The sequence below is a fragment of the Fusarium poae genome, chromosome 4 (genome assembly GCF_019609905.1).
Source record: "Fusarium poae strain DAOMC 252244 chromosome 4, whole genome shotgun sequence".
NCBI lineage: Eukaryota > Fungi > Ascomycota > Sordariomycetes > Hypocreales > Nectriaceae > Fusarium > Fusarium poae.
In genome coordinates, this window is record NC_058402.1 from 6,252,137 (window position 1) to 6,277,153 (window position 25,017).

General features: G+C 46.5%; 7 protein-coding genes across 7 annotated transcripts; 4 read left to right on the plus strand and 3 right to left on the minus strand.

The window, feature by feature from the left end:
* Positions 1 to 166: 166 nt before the first annotated feature.
* On the minus strand, positions 167 to 2,132 carry TAH18 (NAPDH-dependent diflavin reductase; the record flags this gene model as incomplete). Its single annotated transcript, XM_044856464.1, has 4 exons — positions 167 to 1,562; positions 1,610 to 1,708; positions 1,764 to 1,939; positions 1,992 to 2,132. The coding sequence occupies 4 exons, from the start codon at positions 2,130 to 2,132 to the stop codon at positions 167 to 169; spliced, it is 1,812 nt and encodes a 603-aa protein (XP_044703777.1).
* A 2,680-nt stretch (positions 2,133 to 4,812) lies between these two features.
* Positions 4,813 to 6,440, plus strand: FPOAC1_012103 (uncharacterized protein; the record flags this gene model as incomplete). Its single annotated transcript, XM_044856465.1, has 4 exons — positions 4,813 to 5,033; positions 5,373 to 5,664; positions 5,719 to 5,988; positions 6,042 to 6,440. 4 exons carry the CDS (start codon positions 4,813 to 4,815, stop codon positions 6,438 to 6,440), a joined length of 1,182 nt encoding a protein of 393 aa, XP_044703778.1.
* Positions 6,441 to 7,603: 1,163 nt separating this feature from the next.
* FPOAC1_012104 (uncharacterized protein) lies at positions 7,604 to 10,348 on the plus strand (the record flags this gene model as incomplete). Its single annotated transcript, XM_044856466.1, has 6 exons — positions 7,604 to 7,651; positions 7,754 to 8,494; positions 8,556 to 8,857; positions 9,349 to 9,499; positions 9,556 to 10,198; positions 10,266 to 10,348. The coding sequence occupies 6 exons, from the start codon at positions 7,604 to 7,606 to the stop codon at positions 10,346 to 10,348; spliced, it is 1,968 nt and encodes a 655-aa protein (XP_044703779.1).
* Positions 10,349 to 12,529: 2,181 nt separating this feature from the next.
* ARG2 (Amino-acid acetyltransferase, mitochondrial) lies at positions 12,530 to 13,952 on the plus strand (the record flags this gene model as incomplete). Its single annotated transcript, XM_044856467.1, has 2 exons — positions 12,530 to 12,718; positions 12,771 to 13,952. 2 exons carry the CDS (start codon positions 12,530 to 12,532, stop codon positions 13,950 to 13,952), a joined length of 1,371 nt encoding a protein of 456 aa, XP_044703780.1.
* A 493-nt stretch (positions 13,953 to 14,445) lies between these two features.
* Positions 14,446 to 16,263, minus strand: FPOAC1_012106 (uncharacterized protein; the record flags this gene model as incomplete). Its single annotated transcript, XM_044856468.1, has 1 exon — positions 14,446 to 16,263. The coding sequence occupies one exon, from the start codon at positions 16,261 to 16,263 to the stop codon at positions 14,446 to 14,448; it is 1,818 nt and encodes a 605-aa protein (XP_044703781.1).
* A 3,349-nt stretch (positions 16,264 to 19,612) lies between these two features.
* FPOAC1_012107 (uncharacterized protein) lies at positions 19,613 to 20,714 on the minus strand (the record flags this gene model as incomplete). Its single annotated transcript, XM_044856469.1, has 3 exons — positions 19,613 to 19,847; positions 19,919 to 20,423; positions 20,570 to 20,714. The coding sequence occupies 3 exons, from the start codon at positions 20,712 to 20,714 to the stop codon at positions 19,613 to 19,615; spliced, it is 885 nt and encodes a 294-aa protein (XP_044703782.1).
* Positions 20,715 to 21,641: 927 nt separating this feature from the next.
* On the plus strand, positions 21,642 to 24,899 carry FPOAC1_012108 (uncharacterized protein; the record flags this gene model as incomplete). Its single annotated transcript, XM_044856470.1, has 3 exons — positions 21,642 to 21,655; positions 21,856 to 22,393; positions 22,446 to 24,899. The coding sequence occupies 3 exons, from the start codon at positions 21,642 to 21,644 to the stop codon at positions 24,897 to 24,899; spliced, it is 3,006 nt and encodes a 1,001-aa protein (XP_044703783.1).
* Positions 24,900 to 25,017: the final 118 nt, after the last annotated feature.

A 25,017-nucleotide genomic window follows, 5' to 3' on the forward strand; every position in this document is an offset into this window, starting at 1 on the left:
CGATTGAAGATTTGATGCATTATTCCTATTCTTAGAATCGGCTGTTCTGTTTATCTACACCGTGGCTTCACTCTAAAACAGGCTCACGCCCAAATCTCCTAAGAGTAGCCTCTTTTTTGAATTGCCTTTGTTGTATTCCCGGCCTGCGAGAGCCAGTTTTGTTTTTCTACCATATCTCCTGCCACCATGTCAAATTACCCAGCATCTTCTTGCGCTCCTCTACTTCTTTGATATCTTCTGAAAAGGGCTCAAACACGGCCTTCTTAGCAGCATCTGCCATCTTGGTTGAGCCACCACAAACGCAAAATATTCCGTTATCAATAATTACTTCTTCGATCCTCTTTGCTTCCTCTCGCAGCCGATCTTGAACATAGATTTTGTTCCGTTGGTCACGAGAGAAAGCCAAAAATACATCGAGTTGTCCCTCGTTTACTAAAGCATCGAGCTCTTGCTGGAAGAAATAATCGGCTTCGCGGTTACGGTTTCCAAAAAAGAGATGCATGGGGCCCGGTGAGGGATATGTGAGGCGCTCGTGAAGAAGGGCACGAATGGGGGCAAGGCCGGTGCCTGTAGCGATGGCCACAAGAGGCCGCTGGGCGTTCTGAGCGCCATGGATTGGCGAAAGCACGGGTTTGCGGGTGACTGTGAGCGTTGAGTTCATAGGAACATTATCAAGGTAGCGAGAACAGAGGCCTTCTCTAGGCTTGCGAAGGACGGTTCTGTATTTCACCAAGGCGACGAGGAGTTCGATCCTGGTCTTGTTGTCATCTGTCGGATGGTTTTGTTGAACTCCACCATTGGCGATACTGAAGTCTCGACCACGGATAAGGGGAAATATGTCAAAGAGTCGTTCTGCTGGCAGCTTGACGGATGAGAATTCTTCAAGAACTTCGAGAATAGATCGTCTGGACCTTGTGGCATAGTCATAATATTCGTCTAGGTACTCGGCCATGGTGAATTCAAGTAAGCGCTCCTTGTGATCGGGGTTAGTGGAAAAGTAGGACATGTTTTTGAGAAACGATCTTCGAGGGATGGCGGTGAAGTCGATATTATTCAAGAGTAACTCCCTCAATGTACTCTTGGAGTTTGTAAAGAGGTTTGTGGGGAGAGATTCGCATAGGGAGAGGTCAAGAGGCTTATCAGCGACGTCCTCCCATCCCATGAGGGCGACGAGTCTTTGGACGTCATCGGGAAAGTTTTTGGGATAAACAGTAAGGCAATCCCCAGGAACACATGTGAGCTTGATGCCGTCGCGGCGAGGAATATCAAACGAGATCAGACGAACGTCTTGCCAGTGCTTGTCTGGCGTAAGTCTGTTATTTCCTACTAGTGTTGCTGTCCATCCGTCAGGGATGGGAAGTAATGAGGAGGAGGGGACATTCCCAAGCGATGAAGCAGCGTGGCCGTTAGTTTCTGTACTATTGTGAAGAGTATTCTCGAGTGACCATTTGGGAGGGAGAATAACATCCTCCGGGATAGGTTCCAGGCCAGATGGTAGAGGACGATGCTCAAGGAAATGATTACGGAGTCGCTCTGTCCAACGCACAAAACTCCCATCGAGGCTGCGACCTGTTAGAAGCTTGATTACGTCTTGAATAAAAGAACTCACCCATCTGGAAATTGCTCATCAGCTTCATAAGGATCGATAAAAGTAGTAGCGCCAAGTTGGCTGAGACGCTTGTTCAGCTTTCGAGCTGCCCAGTTGAATCTACTGCGTGTAAGCTTATATGAACAAAAGTAGAGACAAGCTCACCATGACTTACTTCAAATAAGTGCTGTCACCTAATCCAAATGTTGTATAGTTGACTGAAGCCAAGCATCCCGGGGGTAGTTTCTTGCGTAATAATCTTTTCCAGAAGAGCAACGAATTGTGAGGCATATCTCCTTGACCGGTGGTTGATATGACAAATACCACAAAACTAGGTTGAAGGAGGGCATTCTGAAACGGAAAGTCAGTAATCAGAATATATCATGGGAACTGCATAACTTACTAGATCCACTGCGTCAAGTTCCTCCACGCGACTCTTGAAATGCAGTCTTTGACATATTCGCCCCAGCTCTTCAGCCATGTCCTGGGCATTGCCCGTCTCAGAGCCATAAAGGACAAGGACGCTCCTATCCTGAACTGCCATGATAGGCGTCTACAAGGAATATTGAAAGTGCTAATACGGGATAGGATTGATATGAGAAGCAAGTAGTAAAGGTCCGGTGTCGCAGGTTGAATCATAAAAGCCTGGATGGAGGTGGGTTGATTTGCGATTTGGTTAGCGTCGATTAGTGGATGGCCGGCCGATGGCGGGGTGAAGACCTAATCTGCGTCTCACTTCAGTGCGGAATCTTATCAATCTGGGGATTCAATTGTTCAATGAATCAGCGTTTGTTGTGACAGTGTTATGGCGTTCGGTAGACGGGTCATTTAAACGAACAATTATACCCGAAATCAACTACAATTACTAATGATGTCTTAATGTCTTTGCTCACAAGGCAATTAATTGATCTACCATCAAAGTTGTCCATGTCGTTTCACAATTGTTATTGAAAAGTAAAGCACGCGACTGCTTTTGTTCAAAATTGGCAATTGAAAATCACGATATCTATACTATGCTTTGCATTTTCCCCATGATAACATCTTTACGAACAAGTCAAGTGGTGTTGTAAGTCGCAGGGATCAAGTCTTAAAGGAGTTCCAAACGCATTGACAACGGGCGAGTTCTAGAAGAAGAAGCTGTGGAGCAATGATTTAAGCTGGACTTGGCTTTCGGGGACTTGTGTAATCGGAATCCTTATCCTAATCCTAATCCTAGCTCGTTACAGGCACGCAGCGCAGCATTGGATCCGAGCTACCGGGCATGGGCATGGCGGGCGTGTACCGTACAGAGTGCCTATGGATGTATGCGTAAGAATAGTAGGTAGATAGCTCAGCCTTCGCGTTTATTTATTGGTGGGAGTGGTGAACGATCGATGCTGCCCCTGGCTATTGGCTCCTACAGCTCAAAAGGGGCTTGCAAAGGGGAGAGTCGGCATTGTCAGGGGCCATTGCCAGATGTTCGACTGTCGAATTGTCTGGGGCTAGCAATCTCGGCCCTCTTGGCGACCGAGCAGTTAAAGTGTCAGTTTATGCTCACATCGTCAACCTTTGAGAGACGTGCAGTGCACTCCTGGAGTTTAGTTGAGTTTGGGTTGGTTTGATATACTTCGGCCGTCCTGCAAAACACTCGGATGGCTTGCACAAACGTGAACTAAATTATCAATTGAGATATGCCCTCTTCACTATTATTACCACGTACGAGTTAAACGTTTCATATCAGGATGTGCTCCAACCTTGACTGTCTAGTCTAGACTGTGACCGCCAACCCACTGCTGGGGAGACTTGCCAGGGACCCCTGGGCTTGAATCGAAATAGAACAATAAGTCACTCCTTGTGAACCTTGAGTATATATTCTGTATGTATTTCGAGGTAAGCGTACATAGGCTATAGGAAATAGAACGGTCAAGATCATGATCATAGATACTTGGCTCTATCAACAAGATCAATTTCAAGTATAATCTTATTATTCCTGATATTTCGTGAACCCGAAGGAAGCTAGTACATGACCCAATAGTACCTGCCTAAGGCAGTCCCACTGTTCTTCACCTCATCAGTATCAATAGAAGGTCAACATGAGCGGTCAGGCTAAAAGGGAATCGTCTAAATGCGACTTTGATTCACCGTTTATTGTTTCCTCTGCAAACGCAAACTCCAGAAAATTGAGGCTGTTCCTACCAATTCCGCGACCTGGAACTTTCATACTCGTGATACCTTTCTGGGTAGACCCCAACAAACGCAATCCCGAATAGGCTTCTAAACTCACAAAGTCTGTATATCGCATCGAATCTGCAGCACCACTTTAAACTACACCGATACATATGTGCTCAAGTGACGCACTTGCTTGGCCCGCCCGCACCCACACGTCAGGCCCTAATACGTACATGAACTGGCACAAATTCATGCATCGTCCGAGTCTGTAAAATCATCGAAAGGAATCCTCCTGCCTTCTCACGACTCCTGCCAAGACTGTTCAACTGGACAACTTCAAGCCGCCACTTTCCTCATCCCAAGGTACGTACGTACATTCTCATTGCCTACCTAGGTAGCACCTACAGGCTCTAGAAACCGCTCCCTAGCCGGAAGCAGTCGCTCAAGCGTGAGGTGCCGGGATCAAGGACCACTCGATGGGAAAGAACCCACAAAACTGAAGCTTTCTTTTAAGAGCTTTTGGGTATTACTGGATACCTCCTACTATGTATAGAGTGTACGATACCTTGACAGACTTGCTGCAATGTGGAGTTCCTGCTACCAAGTGAATCGTGTTTCTGGTACCTTCCTTCGTGTCTTGTACCAGAGCTAAAGCCTCCCTCCGCTCATTGCGTTGCGCCTGCCGTCCTCCCCAGCCCTGGCCACTTTCCACTTTCCACAACTCCTCACCTGCCCACCCCCCTGACAACACACCCCTTCCTTCTTCCCTTCTGTGCCCCCCAAACCCAAAGGCGAGAAAAATATTTCATAATCCGCTATCTCTCTGATCACTTCTTCCTCCTTTCCCTTCTCCATCACAACATCAAACACCTGTGTCTCCGCGCAACGCCCCGTCGTCTGTCTAATCTCAACCTCGTTTCTAGGGCACGAAGCTACCCTGATCAAACTCCTCCTTATTGCACCAGAGTTCTACCTGTTCAACACGCAGTCACCGTTTTCGAACGCTCCTCCACCACAGGTCCAAGTTCGAACGTCATACTCAACCTAACCACCAAACTCATCCACCAGCCGCCAACATGTCTACCGCCAACACCAACACCAACGTGGACGCTGCCGTTAATGACGTCGCCAACACTCTGAGCAATACCTCCATCAGCAACAAGCCTGCCGATGACAAGACAGCCGCCAACGAGGCCGCCTCAGCCAGCGCTGCTGAGGGTCGCCGCCTCTACATTGGCAACCTGGCCTATGCGACAACTGAGGGGGAGTTGAAGGACTTCTTCAAGAGCTACCTTGTGTAAGTTCTATCTTCTTTCCAGCCTCGTCTTTGTACCCGAACTCTTCGTCAATTCCATTCCGTCGTCGTCTTTACTCCAACTTGTGGAAGCCCCGCTGGAGACACGTGTCTCCCAACTGTCGCAATGAGCTCCTTCCCTAGACTTCACAAAGACGGGCAGGAACGCGCAAAGCCACTTTCCCCATGATCATGTCTTACTCTGACATCAGAATGGGGAATGCCCGCTTTCTATGCCTGAGCTCCACATTGGACATGGTGATCGTCTACTCATTGAACTTCTATCCTACTATGCCGTCACCCTATCATGGATGTCACCTAACATGTACTGACTGTCATTAGCGAGTCTGTCTCGATCCCTAAGAACCCTCGCACCGACCGTCCTGTCGGCTACGCCTTCGTCGACCTTTCCACTCCCACTGAGGCCGAGCGTGCCATTGAAGAGCTCTCCGGAAAGGAGATCCTCGAGCGCAAGGTCTCCGTCCAGCTCGCTCGCAAGCCTGAGCCCGCTGGTGAGAAGTCAGAGGGTGCTAACGGTGATGGTTCTGGTGCTGAGGGCTCTCGTCGCCGAGCTTCTGGACGTGGCCGCGGACGTGGCCGTGGCCGTGGAGGCCGCACCGCCCGCGCTGGTCGTGTGAGTCATACCTGAGTGTCATGATTTCTGAAACACTTACTGACAATGCTACAGGAGGGTGCCGAGAAGAAGGAGGGCGAAACTACTGAGGCTGTTGCTGCCACTGATGATGCTGCCACCGCAACCGCTGCACCTGCCACCACTGAGGTTCAACCTTTGTCCGATATCACAAACAAGATCAACACTGACGCAAACGCAAAGACCTCCAAGACCCAAGTTCGCCCTCAGCGTGAGCGCCGTGAGCGCGGTCCTCCTGCTGACGGAATTCCTTCCAAGACCAAGGTTATGGTTGCCAACCTGCCTTACGATCTGACCGAGGACAAGGTCAGTAATACAAAACCTTTACATTCTTATCATGTGTACTAATTCTTCAGCAGCTCATTGAGCTTTTCAAGGCTTATGAGCCCTCTTCTGCCAAGATTGCTCTTCGACCTATTCCCCGATTCATGATCAAGAAGCTTCAGGCTCGTGGTGAGGCTCGCAAGGGTCGTGGCTTCGGTTTCGTCACTCTGGCTTCTGAGGAGCTTCAGCAGAAGGCTGTCACTGAGATGAACGGAAAGGAGATTGAGGGCCGTGAGATCGCTGTCAAGGTTGCTATTGATAGCCCCGATAAGACCGACGAGGAGCAGCACGAGGGTGATGCTACCAACGGTCAGAAGGAGAACATCCCCGCCACTGAGGCTGCTCCTGCTACCGCTGCCGCGGCTGCTGCCCCTGCCACCAAGGCTGCTGAGGCTACCCCTGCCTCTACCACTCCCGCCACTACTACTGCCTAAGTTAAGGCACGGCGCGAGTGTCACGGACATGAACTTGTATTATGTCATGATGATTACTCTAACGATTTGGGCATGTGATTTCAACGATTTCTCTTACGGTAGATTCTCGCTACAACGATGAAAAGAAAGAATGAGGTTTTTCCACCTTACCTGAGTTTTTTTTGGAGGGACGTAGGCAAGAGCAAATCGAACTCTGGAATCTCGGGATGGGGTCTACTTTGTCAACCTTTACTTTTCACATCAAAACACTAATATTTCCATGATCGGGACACAAAAACATTCACGGGCCCTCTGTTATTTTGTATTTGTATCACCTTTTCTCTAACACTACTGCTGGGATGTACACTAGTTTGCACCGACGCGGGTGGAGGGGAGAAAAGTTTAGCGCTATCATAAATGGGCATTCGATGAAGTTATAAAGTTATATACGTGACTGGTGATTGATCATGGATGGACCTTGGTGGTTGCGAAATACTAAAATAGTCATCGTCTGTGATAATGCACGCTTGATAGCCCGATAAAGTTGTGGAGTCTAATGTAACCAGGATTTTGGCTTTAGTTGTGGCCAGCATACATTGACTTGTGGACAGTCAAAAGGCGTCGTGCTGTTAGAGTACCTTGTTTTTGTAACAAAATGAACTTGAAGGACAATATACACAGTCCAAGGAGTTTCTCACAAAATAGACAATCAAATATTGATTATTATCATTCACGTGGTTAGCAGTGGACATGTGCTGGGTCTAGAACATCATAGTTTACCTAGGTGTGTTATTGTTGCTCTTCATGGATGGTCACAAGTGCCCCGCCAACGCAGCCCCTTAACGAGAAGCCCACAGAATGGCATGCTTGAACACGGACGCGGGAGGATTCAATTAGGCCCATGCTCCAATAACGTGAGCTCTGAGCGCTGGACGCTGAGTGGTATAGATACAATGTAGGGGCATGGCTTGGGGCCGGCCACTAACTTAGTGCGCTGAGACGCCTCCCTTCCGTAGGTAGGTAGGTAATTAGGTATCCATCCATTCATTCATCCATCTACGATTGAATTTGTTTTAGAAGTTTCAACTGGACATCAACCCATCGTAAAGATTGATTATTTCCGCCCACGCACATATACACTCGAGATTAGGATCATTAGTTTACACAATCATTCGACCTTTGCAATGGCTTCCAAGGGTATGTGGGAGGTTGATCCTGAGACGCGGTCCAAGGTTAGTTCTTCATCTATCCCTTTTCCAATGTCTGGATTTGTCCTCAATTATCCAGTCGCTCTGTGATGCAATCGCACATGCTGACTCTGAAACTGCGAATAGCTTGCCACTCTGCAAAAGGAATCCAAGAACAATATTTGCTGCGACTGCAATGCGCCGTCCCCGCAATGGGCGTCTCCCAAATTCGGTATCTTTATCTGCCTTTCATGCGCTGGTGTGCATAGAGGTCTCGGTGTCCACATCTCTTTCGTTCGAAGTATCTCCATGGACGCCTTCAAATCGAGCGAAATTGAACGAATGCGACTCGGCGGTAACGAGGGATGGAGGAACTTCTTTGATGAACACGAGCAGACCAAGATGATGGGTATCACATGGGAAGACTCGACTATCGCGGAGAGATACAGTGGTGAAGTTGGAGAGGAGTGGAAGGAGAGGTTAAGTTGCAAGGTCGAGGGCCGCGAATACGTTCCTGGGGCGAAGAAGCCTGCCGCTGCGCCCCCGAAGCCAGCATCACGAACTGGAACACCTATGAGTGGCAGCGCAAACCGTAACGAGAGCCCTGCAGCTTCAGGAGGCAAGGTCAAAGTGGACGACCAGTATTTTTCAAGACTTGGAGCTGACAACGCTTCACGACCCGACCATCTGCCACCCAGCCAAGGAGGAAAGTATGCTGGTTTTGGAAGCACACCTGCACCTAGCCAGTCGGATAATGACCTCGGTTTTGGGGATTTTCAGAAAGATGCCGTGGCGACTTTGACCAAAGGTTTTGGATGGTTTACGTCAACAGTCTCCAAGACCGCCAAGACAGTGAACGATGGCTATATTCAGCCCACTGCTAAGCAGGTACGTCGACTCCACTCGCAGCGTTTGTTAACTCTATGAACTTTTTCTAACATGCCATCAGCTCGCCGAGGGTGACTTTGCTAAGCAAGCCCAATTGACAGCCTCTGCCTTTGCAAAGCAGGCCCAAGCAGCAGGCAAGAACGCCCAGGACGGTTTCAGCAGATTCGTTGAAGGACCGGATCACCAGAAGAGTCGGGATGCTCCTTTGGATGAGAGCAAGAAGAGTTTCTGGGACGAGTTTTCCAACTTGGCCGATCAGAGACAACCTGCCAACAATTCTATCGGAACGAGTGCTATGGGCATGGGTAAGAAGAACACGGCAGCCCCTCCACCAAAGAAGCAGGATGATGCCTGGGATGATTGGTGAGCGGAGATGTGGTGTAAGATGGGAAACTAGAGTCATATGTTGTTGATATAAGGGAGTTGTAGCATTGGAGTATAGGCGTGCTTATCAACGGAGCTAGTCTCTCCACAACACTCGAGTTTTATGCGATCACTTCAATATTGTTACTACATAAGCCGGGCCAGTGAATGGTTGATGTTTCATTACCGAGCTGGTTATTTGTGGCTGAACTCGGCATTTACGTTTAAGTTGCCGGCGATTCGACATTGATGAAGAGACCGTATCTCCATCGCTGTAGTTATTTCTTTGCAGAATCGACCTTTCAGGAATATCTGTTTGTGGGTTTCTGGACGAGTAGTCTATAGAAAATAGTAGTTATCTTTACATATATATCACAGCAATTAGGAAAGAGGAAATAGTCCCGTCGACAACAAATCCCGACATCGCTGGTTCGGCCGGCGATTTTGTCACGTGGGCCGTCGGCCGAGGTTGAAGCTGAGACCGGCCCTAGCCGGTACCGCGCCGAGCTTTGCCATGACGACTTGGCCGGCTTTTGTGAACGTCTCGCCGCTCGACAACTTGGACTTCGCATTCAACAACAGCAGCACAATATGTCAGCACTACGGATTCTTGTCCCCGTGAAGCGGGTGATCGACTATGCTGTAAGGAAACCAGAATCGCTAATCGAAGAGACACAGGACGCTGACAACCTTTGCAGGTCAAGCCCCGAGTTAACAAGACCCAGACGGGTGTCGAGAAAGCCGGTGTCAAACACTCCATGAACCCATTCGATGAGCTCTCAGTTGAAGAGTCAGTGCGAATTCGAGAGAAGAAGCGCGCCCCCGGTGGTGTTGAGGATATCTGCGTCATCTCTGCAGGCCCACCCAAAGCGCAAGATGTGCTACGAACAGCCATGGCCATGGGCGCAGACCGCGGCATCCATGTTGAGCTCAAAGAGGGCGAGGAGATCGAGCCCTTGACAGTAGCCAAACTTCTTCAGAAGGCGGTGGAACAACAAAAGAGCAACCTGGTGGTCCTGGGCAAGCAGAGCATCGACGATGATGCCAACCAGACGGGTCAAATGTTGGCGGGTCTGTTGGGATGGCCACAGGCTACACAAGCGAGCAAGGTCGAATTTGGCGCCGATGACGAGGTCACTGTTACAAAGGAGGTGGACGGTGGTGTCGAGACGGTGCGCGCCAAGCTGCCCATGGTTATCACCACAGATCTCCGACTCAACGAGCCTCGATACGCAAGTCTGCCTAACATCATGAAGGCCAAGAAGAAGAAGTTGGAGAAGACAAAACTTGAGGACTTTGGATTGGATGGAGTGAACCGTCTCAAGACACTCAAGGTTGTTGGTAGGTTTATTTTCCTCTTTCGTACTTGTTTCACCGTTGCTGGCGGACTCATACTGACTTTCGACAGAGCCTCCTGCTCGACAGGGTGGTGGCAAGGTGGAGGACGTTGGTGGCCTGGTTAGCAAACTCAAGGAGCTTGGTGCTCTGTAAATAATAGAAAGAGTAGTGAATGGACTGAACCCTGTTACAAATGTATCACACATTTCAACGTGAATTACAAGTTTCAACCGGCAAAACCTGGTTGAATGGCTAAGTATTGGTTCTCAACACAACTCTCGCAACTTGAAATGTCTCATGACATATTTTCTTCAGGTTACATGGTCTATAAGGTAGCATAGTGCAACGTAGTAAAATAACTTGCGATCTTTCTGAGAGTTTCCCCGACTTAAACTTGCACTGAACAAAGTCCTCAGTGAAGTTACTCGATTTCCCAGTTCGTTTTGTGGCTTATGACGGTAACGGATAATAGCTAGAATGCTTGTCTGCATCCAATGGTTTTGTAGAGCTTTGCACCGCATACTGTATAAGTCAATGTTGCAGAAGAGATAGATTAGTGTTAATGAGAAGCTGTTGTATAAGAGAAAAGTGCAAAAATCATGGCCTCGCTCGTTCAGAGGAGGTTTCGATCTTACGAATCTCAAGAATGAAATTACTTTGTTCCCATTGATCCAGTTGAGGGTGCTGGGGTGTCATAAAATAAATGATGGCCATTTTTGTACTATAAAGGTAGCTCTTGTGGGTAGTAACCATATGAAAAACCTACCTACCTAGGTAGGTAGGTAGACGTCCATTTGAGCATTTGTGGGCTTGCTTACCAGCAACAGTAAGAGAGACTGACATTTTCACGATGGGGTCTTATCCTTATCTCACTACCAGGAGCTGAGTCAAGATCCAAGATCCGACATCCAGGTCGAGCAAGGTTCCTTGTTTCGACAGATCCCGACTACCGAATGCCATGTTCCTGGCAGGACTGGACAAGGGCTCCGCAAACTCTTATCAGAACGGATCGACAGTGCTACGCTACGAATGCTTCTAGCCCAGTTTCTAGGCTTTGACCGCCAACAGTGCAAAAATCCCCAACCAGGACGAATCAAATGACATCTCAACATTTCTGGAGATGCCTGGGGGCTGTGGATCTAATCTGGCTCCATTTTGACATGACATGATAAAGGGCAGGCCGATGCTTGACCCAGTTACCTATAAGCAATTGCTGTCGACATCAAGTCTCATGGGCACAGAGTATAGTACCATGTTGTTCGATATGGATACAGTTGATGAGAAAGAAGGGGTAATACGATTGAGAGAATGATCAGAGCTAAGATTAGCATGACATAGAAGAAGAAAAAGGTTATGGTGATCGTGATAAAGAATTCAATGTGACGTGTAATTAGCAGTGATTGGTGTTGGTCACAAAAGCAAGAAAAGGAAGGGGAAAAAATCAAAGCCTCTCCCACTAAAAACGATATCGGAGTCTGAGTCTGACAGAGATCTTGACCTAAGGGTCCAGTTCCTGGCAGCGGGGCATTAATGAACCTCTTTTAGTGCACTATGGCGGAGCGCTTGAGCCGCCCTATGGTGTTTTCTCGGCGGAAGAGCGGCATCGGACATCCGCCCCAGGGAAATTTACAGTGAGAAACCCACTCAGCACGAAAAAACTTGCCAATGACCAAGGCCGTGTTGTCAGTCGCGGCGGCAGGTGCGGAGCGGGATCGCACCTTGCCTTCTCTTACACTTTTCTTCTCAACCTCCCACCTCTTGTCTCTTTTCTCTCTATTTTTTCTTCTCTTCTCTAAACAGAAAGATATCCTCGCGATAATTGGAAACCTTCCATTCAAAAAGCCTGACTCGACGCTTCCGCAACACGATTGCATCTCCTCTTATACCCTTGACTTGAGCTCGTCTCCCAATCCGCCCATATGAACGGGCGCCCCTCGATCTTTACCTCGCAGGTACGTTCACTTTTTTGTGAGATACACATTCTGTGTGTATCAACCCCGCCATCATGAAACATATTTCAACCTATGGCCTCAACAACAAGTTGTGGGAGCTACATCTTGATATCAAACGAATCAATCCCTTATTCACCACAGCCAACATGCACGCAATCCTTCAATTGACCCAATACTAACTTGTCTTGCTGCAGGATTATCTCTCTGGTTCGTGCCCTTGACTGATTCTGGCTCACCGCTTGAAACCTTCTCTACCTGTCACGAGACATTGAAACTAACGTGTGCCCTGATTTAGACCATCTCTGGAAGTCTCAGTGGTGCTAAAGAACCATTTCTGGCCAACCGACTATCCTCTTTCTAAATCAACTTAACAAACAACAAAATGTTCTCCCGATTGGCTTCCTTCGCCAACCCCGCGGCCAAGTCCGCGTCGGCTTCAGGCCGAACTATGCTTCAGGTCCGATACCTGTCCGAGAAGGCTGTTGCTGGCAGCAAGGGCAGGGCTATGCCTTTCTCTGCTGTCCGAGCTACTGCTCCTGCTGCTCATCTTCCCGCCACTCTCACTATTCGAGTATGTTCCTTCGAGGAGTTCTTCCCCTAGTTCTGGGCTTACGATTCAACAGGATGGTCCCGTCTTCCAAGGCAAGGCTTTCGGCGCTAATGCCAACGTTTCTGGTGAAGCTGTCTTCACTACCTCTCTCGTTGGATACCCCGAGTCCATGACCGACCCCTCCTACCGAGGACAGATCCTCGTCTTCACCCAGCCCCTGATTGGCAACTACGGTGTCCCCTCCGGCACCCGAGACGAGTTCAACCTTCTCAAGTACTTTGAGTCCCCCCACGTCCAGTGCGCTGGTATCGTTGTCTCCGATGTCGCTGTCAACTACAGCCACTGGACCGCCGTTGAGAGTCTAGGCGAGTGGTGCGCCCGAGAGGGTGTTCCCGCCATCTCTGGTGTTGATACCCGTGCCATTGTTACTCATCTTCGAGAGCAAGGCTCTTCCCTGGCTAGAATCTCTATTGGTGAAGAGTACGATGCCGATGAGGATGAGGGTTTTGTCGATCCAGGCCAAATCAATCTTGTGAAGCGTGTCACCACCAAGGCTCCCTTTGTTGTTGAGTCTCCTGGTGCCTCTCTTCACGTTGCCCTCATCGACTGTGGTGTCAAGGAGAACATCCTTCGCAGCTTGGTCAGCCGAGGTGCTTCCGTCACTGTCTTCCCTTACGACTACCCTATCCACAAGGTTTCGCAACATTTTGACGGCGTCTTCATCTCCAACGGTCCCGGTGACCCTACCCATTGCCAGGCTACCGTTCACAACCTTGCCCGCCTCATGGAGACTTCTAACATCCCCATTATGGGTATCTGTCTGGGTCACCAGCTTCTGGCTCTTGCTGTCGGTGCCCGAACCATCAAGCTTAAGTATGGTAACCGAGCCCACAACATCCCTGCTCTCGACTTGACCACCGGTCTCTGCCATATCACTAGCCAGAACCACGGTTACGCCATCGATGCCAGCACCCTCCCTAGCGACTTCAAGGAGTACTTCGTCAACTTGAACGACGGTTCCAACGAGGGCATGCTTCACAAGACCCGACCCATCTTCTCCACTCAGTTCCACCCTGAGGCCAAGGGTGGTCCCATGGACAGCTCATATCTCTTCGACAAGTACCTCCAGAACGTCCAGCTTGCCAAGAGCAACCAGGTCGTTTTCAAGGACAACCGACCTACCCCTCTGATGCTCGACATCATGAGCCGAGAACGTGTCGGTGTTGAACCTACCCCTCTTGCCGCTACTGCTTAAATGAAGAGTTTGAGATAATTTTGGCGTCTGGGATTGGTAGTTGGGTAACGTCGGTTGTGTTTTCTTGGGAGCAAGGGAAACGGTTGCTTTTTTAAAGAAGAAATGTTATATGTAAAATAGCATCGAATGAGAATTACTGTGATACCATGTATATGCTCTCTTATCCTGTGGCTATCGTGCATGTTTGATTAAAAGACTACTGAGTACAAACACAAGACTCAAAGGGTAATGCGTAATATTGCTGCTTGTAGTCACGTTCAAACCCCGTCACGTAGGTATGTACCTATGTTAATACAGTGATTAAAATTAAAGTCGATTTACTGATATCATAATTTGGGTTTATTTCCTTGGGTCTGCTCCTTTTCTTCCCCTCGACGCTGCCCTTGAAAGCACATAGCTCTAGCATACGTCTCAGAGCCATATGTAAACATACCAGGATTTCTGTCCTGACATTTCTTTGTTCATACTATCTGGGCATGATGGTGTACCTCCTTCAATCCCTCATCCGAGTATCCCCATCATCAGACAAGGAACCACGACGGGGCCGGCGATCGTCTCGTGGAGGTGGCATGTAGCGATCACTGCGTGGCCGACCGCCACCGCCGCCACCACGTCGACGTCTACCCCCGCGACGGTCGCGGCGTTCACGACCCGCGCCTCCTCGCTCACGATGGGGAGGACGTATACCCTCAAACACTTCCTTTCCTCTATCAACGAACGAAGTGCCGTTCTCGAACGAGTAACGGTTGATCTCACGCCCAAAATCATCACCATCTCGCTTGCTTGTGTAGTAGGAGCGCATGTTGTCGATACGACGGCGAGCGAGGTCTTCAGACACGGGTTGATAATATATAACTGGTCGAGCATTGGTTCTCTTGGATGCGCCGCCAGGATTAATAGGAGGAGGCCGAGGACCAGGACCAGTACCAGGGCGGACGGGACGAGGTCCTGTGGGAATGGCAGGATCGCGTAGTGCCCTGGGGCCAACGGGGACAGAGTCCATTGCCATTGTGGTGCCTGCTTGTGGCCTTGGGCCTGGCGGAGGTCCTGCGCCTGTTGCTTCTTCAAGATGGACTTCAATTACCCCATCGGGTCCATCTTCATAGATGACTTCCCATCGTACACCAGAGCGTGGGCCACCGCTGGATTGTTCAGTATCAATCCAGTCGCGAACCTTGTCAGGAGGAACAAAGTCAACCCATAGCGGCTTGCGGTTACTCTCGTTGGGCCAAACACTATCGTGAAGTGCTGTGCGAACGCGCGAGGCTGCAGCGGTAGTTTTGAAAATAGCGAAACCGTGGGTGCGAATTTGATCGAGAAAGAATTCCACCACAACATCGGCGTCAAGAGGATCTTGAGGGTGCGTCGCTAGCTCAACAAGATACGATTTCACATCCTGAGGTCGAAGAGGGCGCATGAAATTCTTAATGTAAAGGGCAGAAGTGGCAGGGTGTAGTGCAGGCGCGACGTCGCGCTCGTAATCCATATCCTGCTGGTTCTCTCCCGCAGGCTCTCTAGACTCTGGTGGAGGATCTTGTAGAGTTTTATTTTGGAGTTTCTCTGTTTGTGGTTCACTGTCGACATTCATCGGCGCGGGCTCGTTGGCAGTGTCAGGCAGCGGATCCCCCTGGCGCGAATCGGGATTGGTGCCGTCCGCAATTTCTTCTGTGCGGGCGCGCTTTCGTGCAATAGATTCTTCGGTGGGTGGCGGCGTGAGAGAGCGACGTTTCCGCTTTTGCTGCTCGGCAACAGGTGTTGGTTCGAGGGAATGGGAGGGCGTAGAGTCGACAGTGCTGGTCACTGTTGCCGCTCTGGTATTCTCCTCCACTGCTGGTTCCCTCGACTGAGGGTCAGCTTCGTTGCCAGCGCTCGGAACATCGACTACCATATCTGCATCCTGAGATTTCTCTTTTGATGTGCCATTCTTCACAATCTCCTTCTCTTCGTCTCCGCTGTCGACCCCTTTACTCGGTTCCTCATTGACAACTGGCGCTGAACTTTCATCCGTCTCTTTATTCTCCGTTTCAACCATTTCGCTATCCGGCTTCTCATCTACAAGCTTAGGTTCATCAATCGCGTCCTGGGGCTCTTGCTTCGCGACATCTGATTCTTCAGCCGCTGGCTCGTCGCCTCCGGATTCATTGGTCGCAGGCGCATCCTCGAGTTCTTCCAGGGCCTCTTTTTCCCCTTTGTCGTTATCGGCTTCTTCTAGTCGCGCGACGAGCTCTGCCTTGAGGCCATGTTGTGGAAGATCGCGGTTCTTGAGCTCGGCTTTGAGGTCAACGACCTTCAGCTTTGCCCAGTCGGTCATGATGGATGAATGGGCAATCGTTGAAACTATGTATGGTTAAAATATATTCCCATAAACATTCGCGTTGGTCTCCAGACCATAGGATTAAAAGGGGACTAAAGATTAGACGATAAGAAAAAAATCGAAGAAATCGAAGTTGTAGAAAGCTTGAAACAGCTTTCATGCTGTCGCAAATCTAAACACCAACAAGTTGTGTCGTCCAATAATGTGTCACGGTGGAAGAGTATTATGTCAGCGGACTCAACCCACTCATTTTGAGCCCAGCCACACCTTGAAGGTAACGCCACATGTTTGATTCTTCATTCCTGAGATGTTATAAAGCAAAAATCTTCATTAAAACTACTAATACTTATAATCATAAGAGATTATAGTAATTATATAATATAGTAAAAGGTTAAGTATATAATTAAGTTTAATTATTTATAATATTAATAAACTTAGCTTTTATTTTAGCTTTTTAACTTTATATTAAACTCTTAATTATATATATAAATTTCTTTATTTAACTTTAATTTAAATAGAGTTTCCTATTTAAGCTATTATAGCTAGAATATATTAAAAAGCTATTACTTAAAATATTTATATTTATTTTTAATAATTTAAATAAAAACCTTTAATTTTATAAGTTATAATATATATTAATTTATTATATTTTAAAAAGTAATTTATTTTTTTATAAAATTAATTTTATTTTTAATATAATAATATATTATATTAAATTATTATATTTCTTATTCCTAGTTAATAAACTAGTTAATAATATACTAATAAAATCTTATAAAGTAGAGTTAAAAGGTTATATAGCTAGATAATTTATATTAAAATAGCTTTTAGCTTTAAGCTTTATTAATATTAACTTTAATTTTATAATAAACTTAACTTTTTTATTACCTATCTAATTACTATTAACCCTGCCTACTACTTATTACTGCCTTTTATAGTTATATACTTATAGTCTTAGGCTATAATTAATATACTATAACTTAAAGGCCTTAATTATAACTATTACCTGCCTTTCTAATTATTTAAATTAATTAATATATAAATACTTGCTATTATATATATTAATTTTATCTAGGAATTTCTTTTATATATATAATAAATCTATAGTTAGCCTTTTAATAAGCTTTTTCTTAAGCCTATATAGACTCTTTAGTATTATTTTTAACTCTTGACTTTTTATATATAAAAAATAGAGCTTATAGCTAAAGGCTATTAATTTAACCTTAGTAAGGCTATTTATCTTCTTAGTTATATAAAGATTAATAGCCTCTATATATAATTCTTTTAGTATTACTATATCTTTATAGGACTTAATAGATCTCTTAATAGTCTTAATATTAAGATTAAGAAAGTAATTACTATTAATAGGTCTTAGTTTAAGGACTAGCATTATATTATATAAGACCTATAAAAATAGTTAGTAAGGTGCTATAAGGTATAGATTAGGATTAATTAACTCTATAGATATCTTAGATAAGTAGTAGACTTACTAGTTAATTAAAGTTAAAAGAGAAAGAAGTTATTACTGTTTATATAGTTTAATAGAAGCTTTTTTTATTTATTATTAATATTATAGAGTTTAAGTAATTACTTTATTAATTATATTTATATTAAAAATCTTATCTTAAGAGAAACTATATATAATTCTTTAATCTATATAGATAAATAAAGTATTATAAATAATCTTTAATAAAATTAAAAAGGGTAAAAATAATCTTATAATTATATATTAAAAAAAAAAAATATTTCTTATTAAATTTACTATAAATTTCTTTAAAAAATAAGAAAATTAAAAAAATTATAAAATTTTATAATTAAATATAATTAATATTATATTATTTTTAATTAATAGTAATTATTTTATAAAAATATATTTTAGCCTTTTTATTATAAAAGTATATAGACCTTAGAATTAAATTAAAATTATATATAAAGCTTTAATAATTTAATTATAAATATATTAAAAATACTATATATATTATTTAATTATTAAATTATTATTCTTTAATTAAATTATAAAGTAATATATAATTAATATTATAATTATAATTTAAATTAATTTAATATATTATATATTAAAATAAAATAATTTATATTTTTTTTTTAATAATCTTATTAAATAAAAAAAAAGTATATAATATTATTATAATTTTAATAAAGCTTTTATTTTTTAATATAGAATTAACTTTATTAAACCTTATTAAAAAGTATAGCCTTATAGCCTTATAGCCTTATAATATTATTTTATTATTAAAGTTTATTATTCTTAAGTATCTTATTTCTTTATAAAATAATTAAAATCTCAGTTATATATTATAAAGCAAAAATAAAGCCAGAAGGGCGTGTGTCCAACATCGAAAATTTAACCATGAACTAGGTATCATAGTATCCTATAGTATCTGTTTGTATGAAAATTGGTCCAAAGTGATGCCGAGTCACATGTCGTTTTATGATGTGCTGCATGCAGCTACTTAGTAGAGTGGGCCATGAGCAACAGAGTAAATCTTGACATCCAATTGATTATTTCCTGTAAACTGGCCATCGAGAACAAGCCAGAGGACTAAACCTGGCTTACAGAGGCTATCATACAGGTGTATAATCATGGGCTTCTCAAGGACCGTAAACCATCTTGAGGGGTCATGGTCATATTTATGGTGTTTCTCCGGCCATCATGAGTTCCATCACCCTCATGTCTTGGCTCAGATACTCATGAGCTAACTACTAACATATGTAGGTACTAGCATATATCCTAACCTAATTCCACCATCTAAATCGTATTGGTCTTTATAATGCCTTCCATTTCCCTTACCGTACGTTTAGATGAGTCTATTCGAAAAAAGTTAGAGTGCTTCTATTGTCGTCTGTCTTCGAAAAGCTCAGTGGAATGAGGTGATGTCCAAGACTTGACCCGCCATGACCCCTGCTCCCCCCTGGTTCATGGGCATGTCCGACTTCATCACACGACCAGACCACATCCCGCGTTACGAATTGAGAGCTGGAGCTCCCCGAGCTTGTGTGGGTCCCGCGTCATTGCAGGCTGTTTATCTTTATGTGGCATATTAGTGCCACTTCGTGACCTTGATCTCCGCACTTTCAACGACGACGCAAACCTTAGGTAAAACACGTTCATTTTGAACAGTTCAATACAAGCAGCTGTGAGATAGTTTCAAAAGGCGACCAAACAATTGAATTAAATAGAGAGCTCCTAGTCTTTTTGGTATTTTCTTAGGGTTCCTCACGCTCAGCTGTCAAAATACATAAATACATGGAAATTGGTCTCAATCGGGGCTATGCCTGAGCCCATCATAAACTCTTAATTCGTACACGGCACTTACTGCCAGGGATCTTAGACGTCGAGACCATCGACGACAACGCCCTTGTTCCAGGTCCACTGAAGGCGCCTGGCCACCTCCAACGAAGTAGCATCATCAATCAAAGCGCTGACAAGATAGAGGGCAGCATCAATGCCAGAGCTGACACCTCCGGATGTCACCACACGAAGACCACCGAGTCGCATGGCGGCACGACGAACAATTGACTCACGGCGTGTGTTGGAGTCCTTGAACGACATGCTTCCCTTTCTGTGTGTCATCATAAGTCAGTTGACTGTCTTAAACTCAATGCATGATGGTGGGGTAAAACTATAACGTACCGGGCTGCCGAAGGGCGACGTCCCTGACCAGCATCGGACTTGCGGCGGATGTACGGGCTCTCGTCCTCGCCGAGATCAAATCGTAGGTTGTTGACAACATAACGAGCGTCCTCTACCACATCGGTACGTTCCTGGAGGTTTATGGTAGCAGCATCGCTGCAGATGTTCTCAAATGAAGTGAGGTAATCAGGGTGGGTGGTGGCAGAGAGGCCAGATAGGATGCCCTGCTTGCCGAGGAAGAGGGCACCAGTGCAGATGGAAAGGATCGTGCGCTCGCGAGCGGGATCACGCTTCTGAAGCTCTGAGAAGTCGGTGATCAGGGAGAGGGGTTGAAGCTCTTTGGCTACTACCTCCTTGGAGTTACCACCGACGACAACAAGGATATCAAAGTCCTCGAGACGGTCGTGTGCCTCCTTGTAGGTGATCTGGGCGCCAACGACGACACCCTGGTCCGAGATGACCTTGGCTTCGGGACCGACAATGGTGACCTCAAAGGCCTTGCTGTCTGTCGGAAGGGGTAAAGTGATCAGCGGGAGGGGTAAAGCCAAATGGGGTATTGTACTGTAGTGTACTGCACAATGCAACACATCCCGAAAATCGAGTGGTACCGCACTGTACTGCACTATACTATACGGGTAGAGGATTGCTTACTCTCAGGATCCTGGAAGTTATGACAAGCAGAAGTAAAGACCTCGAGCGCGCCGGCGAAGTCCAGAAGATCGAACTTTTCGTGAATAGCGAAGAGAACGTCAACAGGCTCCTGATCAGCAATGGCCGAGGTCTTCTGAGCACTCATCTTGGCGGTATTGTTGGGGGTTTGGAAGAGGGTTTAAGTTGAAGAAGAATTGTGACGGATTGAAAAGTCAATGGATATGAGTGAGTAGACAAGCACTAAATATGGTGCTGACTACTGGGTGGTATGTAAGAAGGTTTTCCTTGTTGTTGTAAGTGGTGAGTCGAATTGGTTGTGAAAGATCTGGATAAGGATGAGAAAGGAAGGAAAAGAGAAAGAAGATGAACAAGAGCAGATGAAGGTTTTTAAATACAGCCAGGAATGACCTGTGGTTGCTTTGCCCTGAAGCTTTCCCCTCATCAATTGAAACTGCAACCACCTCAGTTCAAACTAGACTGGTGACTGGCGACTCACTCAAGGTGGCTCGATATCTGGTGTGATCTGCTATTCAGAAAGTCATGTACAGTCTTGTCTGCAATTGCGCTAGCTGAGGAAAGTGCGGGGTTGCTAGCTCGATGAATGGGTCCTTGGCTTAAGTCTAAGGTACCCCGGGAGAAGGCTGTTTCCATCCGCGGCGGAAAAGTATAAGGAACAATACTGGGATTCGACTGGGTTCAGCGGATGGCCGTCCGATCAGCTTTCTGCCGGACCCCACTATAGTGAATCACTGAAAGTGCCTGGAGTGCCCCTCTATGGCACGACTTCCATCCGCTGTTTTCGGTGACCAGCTCCTCCAGCGGGTACGCTCCACTCAACGCCACAAACTCGCACCACCTTTTGAATCAGCTGCAAGGTTAACCTCGCCGCGCCGCGCCGTAAAATCATGCTGTCTGTGCCCGACACCAAGTGTTACCGAATAGCTTCACCTGGATTAAACCCCCAGCACCGGCAAGAATTCATTCCAAGATCCACATCCAAACGGGCCTCATCACCTCGGTCTGCTCACCTTGAGTCTCACGAGCCTGGACGGATGAGGCCGTTACGCCAACCATGGCTTCATCGGCGTACGTCATATTGCTCCCTGCAGAAAACTCCATCCCAAATTCCAACCGTCCATCCGCGCATCAACGCTGCGAGTTCCCCTCACCCCGCGACTCGTGCCTCGTGATCTTCCATTTCATCTCCTCCTTTAGCTTCTGCAACACTCAACTCCCTCGAGACTCACTTGTCCGTTCCTCGCTGACACTCATCCCCACTTGTCTAGGTCGCTAAAGGACCTCTCAAAGGCGATCGTTGCCTACCTCTCTCAGCCAACCCCATCCCTCCCCGATGACTTAGTACAGACCATCGATGCATATCTTCGTCGACACCAGAAGCAAGATGACGCTGCAGCCGACCGTCTGCAAGAGGAGCTGTTCTCCATCTTCGATAAACACGTCAAGGACAAGCCAACCACTTTTGCGCCCTTCCTAACCATACTTCGCCAGCTGCTGCCGACACTCCGGACTCCCGAGCGCATCTTTGCTTGGTGGGACTCTTGTTCTGCACTTCTGGCCAAGTCCTCTCCCGAGAAAGGAGTTGTGGAAGAGTCACTGGCCAATATTATGGAGATAATCAAAATTGCGGAAGAGGATCATGATGGATCTGAGACTGAGCTTGCTTCTAATCCGCTGATCGACCGTTTATTCACAGGATGGATGGAGAAACTCTATCCCTCTGTATCTGATGCTTTATCAAATCTCGAGCCGAACGAAAGAATAACTCGGGAAGCTCTCGTCCAGTTTGGGAAAAAGCATCCAAAGGTAGGCTTGTGCCCAATACCACCTTTGTGGTCTATTATCTAACGTGGACAAGGAGCTCTTTATAGCTTTAGATCGTTATTTTGTCAAAAAACAATACCGCAAGGCTGTATTGCGGTTTTTGGGTGACTACCTTCAGAGTCAGCCACCGCATCTTCATCAAATTCTGCAAACGCCACTATTTACTGATATAATGAAGTGCTTGCAGCAAGACACTTCGACAACTATTGTGTCCGCTGCACTGACAGTTCTCACAATGCTTCTGCCCCAGATGCCAAGTTCGCTCGTGCCACATTTGCCTACACTATTCAACATTTATTCCAGGCTGCTGTTTTGGTCGCGAGAGCGAGCTGGAATAGTTGAACCCCAGACAGAAGACGCAGATTCAATCAGCTGGGAGGAATGTAGTTACGAAGCAGAAGTTGACGACCACCCTATATATCATCTTCTCAGTTACTACACTATTCTCTATGGTTTATATCCTATCAACTTCATGGACTATATCCGCAAACCCCAGAGATACCTACGACACGCCAACGTAGCTAACGCCAACGATATGGAAGTACAACCCACTGAGATACGGGATCAGTCTGAAAGGTTTCGTCGGTGCCATTTGCTTCATCCGAACTTTTTTACTCTCACAATTGATTCTGAAAAAACCGACTTTGGTCGTTGGATAAAGAGCGAGGCCTCGGAAGTTGTTGCTGAGTGCATGGCGTTGTGCACCTTGTCAGAGTCCGACCAATCTGTCGTGCATGCCTTGTCCACTTCGGAGACTTTCACACTGAACGAAGGCCATGCTAAAGACGCCCATGATCCATCACTCCATAGACCAGCAATTGAGGCTGCTGGTGGCTACCATTTACCCATGTCTGCTAGTATGGATTCCATCGCGAGCAGTCGCCGGCCATCTGCGCTGATTCGACGAGGGTCTCAATCAAGCATTCCCTCTACTCGGAACTCTATTGATGCCAGGATAAGAGAGCCCAGTATTGATAGTCCAACATTAGGGCCTCACCTCATCCAGTCAGCATCTCATACACAGCTACAGGATATGATCCAATCCAATAAAGCCATCAAGTCTGGTCTCCATCAGTCCTTGGCCAACGACAGTGTACCATCGCTCTCACTCAGTAACCAAGACTCTGTTGCAGATCGACCTGGCCCATCAATGTTGGGTGCACGCCCAACTGTCAGTACTCCTCTTTCGTTGACTGAAACCAACACGCAAGTATCTCATCTTCAACGTCAAATCCTGTTACTGCAGAATGACCTCAACTTTGAACGGTATCTGAAGCAGCAGCACATGGCGCACATTGGCGATTTGCGAAGACGTCATATGGACGAGGCAGTGACGGAGGCAGAGACCCAAAACCTCTTGATCACTAATCGTAACTTGAAGCATCGGTTCGAGGAGGCCAAGAAGGCAGAGATGCAAGTTCGGAAGGATTCTGAGAAGAGTCGTGCTCTAGCGAAGAAGTGGGAAGCTGACCTTTCCACCAAGCTTAAGAAGCTGCGTGACGAGTCGAAGAAACTCAAGTCAGACTACGAAACCCTCCAGAAGGAGTTGGATAATTCGACGGCAGAGCGTGATAAGCTTCGGGTACTCCTATGTGATGCTGAGGTCAAGGAAGTCAATTGGAAGCAGAACATGCAGTCAATTGAGCTTCACAGTGCTGAAATCGACCGGTTAAAGAGTGAAGTAGCCAGGCTTACAATGGTGGAGCGTGACTATCAAGCCAAGGAGCTGGAGCAACAGAGAGCTATTGCTGCTGCTACAGGAGCTGAGAGCAAGATAGAGGCCTTGAGTCTGCAGCTCACTAGCCGTGAGGGTGAAATAGATCGTACCAGGAAACTATTCCAGGGCCAAATCGCAGCACTCCAAACTAAGTTATCCGAGGCCCTTGAAGAAAGAGCTCGGCCCTCTCGAGACGGGAAAGAGGCTATTGGATCGATGCTCGCGGCGAGTCGAGAAAAGCAAGCCGAGTTACAAAGGCAGTGCGATCTTCTGATGCGCAAGTACACGGCTCTACAGTCATCTCTTCTGGATATGAAGACAGAAACCAAGCCCAGCCAGCTCAGGATCGAGACATCAAATTCATCGGAAGCTGAGCAGGGTTCTTTTTCTGTATCAACAAGCCCGGTCATGATGAAGACCAGACCGCCCCGTGTACTGTCGAGTCCCGATGTTACAGAAGGCACTGCATTCAATGTTACGCCGCCCCTTGGTCAAAGGCTCGAAGCTACGATATCACCTAAATCAGCAGGTTGGGCACATCCTCCAGGGTCGCCAGATACGTCATCTCTGTCGATGAGTCCTGACCATCACCGATTTGGGCGTGGAGAGGCAGGGCGATTACTTGCGAGAAGCCACTCCGACCTGTTTGCTACTGCAACACAAAATCGGCTCCGGAAGGACTCAAAAGACAAGGGAAAGGACGAATCGGTTGCAAAGAAGGACAAGAAACCATCTGCGTTAAGGGGAATTCGAGGGTTTATGTATGAATGATGAGGCATGATATAGTTAGCAACTAGGAGTGACGGATAGACTAGGGCTCGATTGGATAGGGCGCATTTGATTTTTGATAAATCACCAAAGCTCGATACCCTTTGCTTTCTTTTAACAT